Source organism: Triticum dicoccoides, chromosome 1B (assembly GCF_002162155.2).
Source record: "Triticum dicoccoides isolate Atlit2015 ecotype Zavitan chromosome 1B, WEW_v2.0, whole genome shotgun sequence".
Lineage (NCBI taxonomy): Eukaryota > Viridiplantae > Streptophyta > Magnoliopsida > Poales > Poaceae > Triticum > Triticum dicoccoides.
In genome coordinates this window covers 507,789,296-507,793,204 of record NC_041381.1, presented here as the reverse complement: position 1 = coordinate 507,793,204, position 3,909 = coordinate 507,789,296, and the positions used below count along the sequence as shown (strand labels likewise).

The 3,909-nt window shown below is 41.0% G+C and overlaps 1 protein-coding gene across 1 annotated transcript in view; it reads right to left on the bottom strand.

Annotated features, from left to right (window-relative positions):
• Positions 1–1,445: 1,445 nt before the first annotated feature.
• Positions 1,446–3,909, bottom strand: part of LOC119345163 — a 3,726-nt gene continuing 1,262 nt past the window's right edge. Inside the window, exons 2-5 of the mRNA XM_037615352.1 lie at positions 3,063–3,521; positions 2,564–2,941; positions 2,417–2,484; positions 1,446–2,149 (exon numbers count right to left, since the gene is read on the bottom strand). Coding sequence (XP_037471249.1) covers positions 1,936–2,149; positions 2,417–2,484; positions 2,564–2,941; positions 3,063–3,521 — 1,119 coding nt within the window. The 3' untranslated portion in view covers positions 1,446–1,935. The remainder of the gene's footprint in view (positions 2,150–2,416; positions 2,485–2,563; positions 2,942–3,062; positions 3,522–3,909) is intronic.

The following is a 3,909-nucleotide window of genomic DNA, read 5'->3' as shown; positions in this document are numbered from 1 at the left end:
ATATGTACACGACCTGTATATACGCATTGTGGGCGTGTGCGTGGGGTGCACACGATGGTGGTAGTGGCACACGATCTCCCTCTCGGGCGTGGTCTCTGTAACTGTATATATGCCTGGCCGATGAGCCTAATGGATGTGTGCTGATTCCCAAAACCTCTCTTCCTCCACCTTTCCTCTATCAGAACCATGTTTCACAAATCCGCGTCCAAATAGTATGAATGTCTATTCATACGTTGTTTGACTTTTCTCAAATTACAGTCACCCCTTTGGATCGACACTCAACCATTCTCTCATCTTCACGTTACTCAATATGCATTGTTTTTTCCCGTTTCCCGCAGATTAACTGCACAACTTGCTTGTCTTTGAACTTGATTAACTGCACAACTTGAATTCACCTTTAGGCTGGTTGTAATAGGGAGTATCATATACTAGTATCATGCATATGATACTAGTGTATGATACTACCTCCCTAATGCATAGTATCATATTTTAGTATCATACAGTACTCTATTTATTGTTATGCATGACACAAAGTAGCATAGTATTTATTATGATACGGTATCATGATATGATACTCCATCCTCTCTTTCTTCATTTAATACTATGACACCTTATCAAAATTGCCTAGTTGCCATGCATGATACTCCCTCCGTTTCTAAATGTAAGTCTTTGTAGAGATTCCACTATAAACCGCATATGGATGTATATAGATGCATTTGAAGTTTAGATTCATTCATTTTGCTCCGTATGTAGTCCACCTAGTGAAATCTCTACAGAGACTTATATTTAGGAACGGAGGGAGTACTAGCTATGATACTACCATTACGACCAGCCTTATAAAACAACTAAGTCTCTTGAGGGACCATTTCACTCTGTCCCACACTATAAGACGCTTTTACAGGCTACACAATATAAGACATTATTGCAAGCTAAGATAGCCTGTAAAAACGTCTTATATCACGGGGCGGAGGGAGTATTGTTTACAAACCAAAATATCCAATGGTTTGCTAAAGTAATGCGTAATTTGAGGTTATCGGAAAATTTGAGCACCCAAGAATTAGCAAAAAATTGTAGTACGGAAGATGTAGTTCACGTATCTTAGCAAGCGAAAATAGTGAAGCTTACCCCAAGGAGCAAGGAGCTAGTGACTGTTACAATGAAATCCAATGTCTCTCTTCCTTTGCATATGTGCGTTTTTGGATGGCAGACTTTTAGGTCAACATGCGTTTATCACATTTACATGCTTAAGTTGTTTAAAAATGCCTGTGCCTTCCTCCAAGAAACGTGGTTAACACGTGCCTACTTGTTTTACATGCTTGTGGCATCAACCAATCACAATCTTCTAGAACTGTTCAAAGCATCTTTCAGAAAAGTTAATCCTGAGTAACACGACCTGCAGCATTTTTAAACCGAACACATGACACACAGGTAAACTTCCAGATGACTAAACCACAGTAAACAAGTGGACAGCACATTTAGCCAACGATGTAGTAGTAGTTCTGAATCCTCTGAACAGAATGCAGCCAGCAACAAAACAGGTCCTCGCCATGGTTCAGATAAACATAGGCTACTGCTACCACAGAACGTGAAACTACCAGCGAGATCGCCAATTTACAAGATGGGGACACGGACACACTATTCTACATCATCCGCTAGCATCAGGCAAAGCTAATAGGTCTAGTGAAAAGCATCAGCGATTTTTACAAGGTCAGTGAGCTGAGGGTCCTGTGTTTGGTTGCCTACCACAACTATGGCTTGCCACAACCTGCTTAGCCTCATGACCCGTCTGTCACAGGCACTGGTCTTTTTAGCTAAGCTTGTCGTGCTTATGGCTCCTTTTCCTTGGCCATAAGACGATTTCGACAAAAAGTTAGCATGATTATGGCATTCTTAGCCTTCAACCAAACAGGCCCGGGTACTCTCGAAGCTGAGGCCTTAAGTTGGGAGATATGAAGACATGGCTCTTCTGAAATCCAGATTCATTGCAGAGCCCGCGAAAGGCGGCACACCTTCAGGGACCCACAAACCTCCTTTGTTAGGGAACATGATCTTTGGATTCATGCGGTCCTTCTCAGTGCTTGCTTGCTCGGATGGAGCTTCCTTTTTGTTGTTCACGAATTCAAAGAACTCTGCAACTTGCTGCGCGTACCTGCATGGGCAAAAGATCCGAACTTAAAAGGGAACACATGATTTTAGAAGTACTTAGGTGTAGTTACTTTCTGATGTTTATATCCAGTAACTAGTAAATAGAACAACACACACCCGCAAAAATAAATAAAAAAGAAAGAACAGCACAGCGATGCCTAATTGAACATATAATAACACAGCCACACAAAATGCGTAGAAAGCTGATTATTCAAATATAGTTGGCGCTACACAACATTTAATTAGTCCAGCAAAGGTTTGCAGAACTCACTGTCGTTTCGCTTGTATGTCTCTGTTGAAATCAATGTCAGGTTCACAATCCAAGACCAGAGCAGGAACCTACATACAAAAAAGTCTCAAATGTAACTGAGGTGCTTCAGAACTAGAGAAGTATACACAAGCATGAGAATGTACCTACCTTCTGGATACTAGAATGCATGTGATCTCCTTCCAGGTAAAAGACACGATCCCTTATCCCTGGAGGCAAGTTGCCCTCCATCTGTGTGGGCAGCTGACTAACTGATAATACACCATTGCCTCCTCCTTTCGAAGGAAACAGCCAGCTCTCATGTTTCTCATGCAAACCTTGCAAGTAGTCAAGACTAACACCACCTTCCTCTGATCTTTTCCGGAGCATCATCCTTTTATGGCAAGTATCTGGGCTGGCCCTTAGATAAATAAATCCATCTGGGATAAGACCTGGGAGCGATGACACCACAGGATCGAACCAAGAATCGTAGATGCTGATCTCCATCTCATTCATCCAGTTAGCTTCATGAACAGCACGGACAAATACCTGGTGAATATTAGAATTTAGTTGCACGGTATATACTAGTCAGTCAAACCAGGAAAAGAAAAAGAAAAAGAAATACTCAGTTCACATATGAACTAGCATTAGCACGTAAGATAAGACCTACCATCCTGTCACTGAAAACACTTCTTTCCATTAGTCTGAGAGGTTTGATGCCACCTGAAGATTCTCTTTCTTGCATAACTCTTGTCACAAACACGTAGTTCTGAAACGTGTAAGCATATCTTTGGGGCTCAGCGTAGAAGGCATCCAGTATATTGAAGTGGTCAGGGCCAACATCCTGCCACTTAGCAACAGGTTCAGGTACTATTTCAACAAGATCACGTAGTTCAATAGTCTCATTAGCTATTCTCTGGAGAAAGGTGCTCTTTCCAACACTGATATTTCCTTCCACACAAAAGGTTAGCCTCTTCTTCCGAGGAGGCTTAGATGAGCTGGTATCCTCTAACTCCTCAACAACACTCTCTTTAATGAATGAAGTGATACTCTCAGCATGATTCTTATGTTTGATGCCAACCGAGCTCTGCAAGAACTCAACCATCTTCTCACTCGACTTTCCAAAGAACTGCACATCATGTAAATTACAAAAAAAGTTAGGAGAGCAGCACTCAAAAGAAGTACTCCCTCTGTTCACTTTTATAAGGCTTTGTAGATGTTTCAGACACTGTAAAATAGCTCAATTTCACTTGTCTGAAACGACTTATAAAAGTGAATGGAGGGAGTACATAATATTACACTACAATGTAGCCAACACAGCAAACAAAAGAATAGAGTCTATAGTATCCTATCTGTTAACTTCCACACCACTTAAGAATTCAAACGTCTCTCCCAGAACCAGAATGAAATAATAACTTGTTTATCCGAGAACACAAGAACATGTGACATAATCAATCTAGATTTAGATTTTCTGGATGCCAAGTCCAGAACAGAAGCAAAAAAAAAAAAGCATCAGA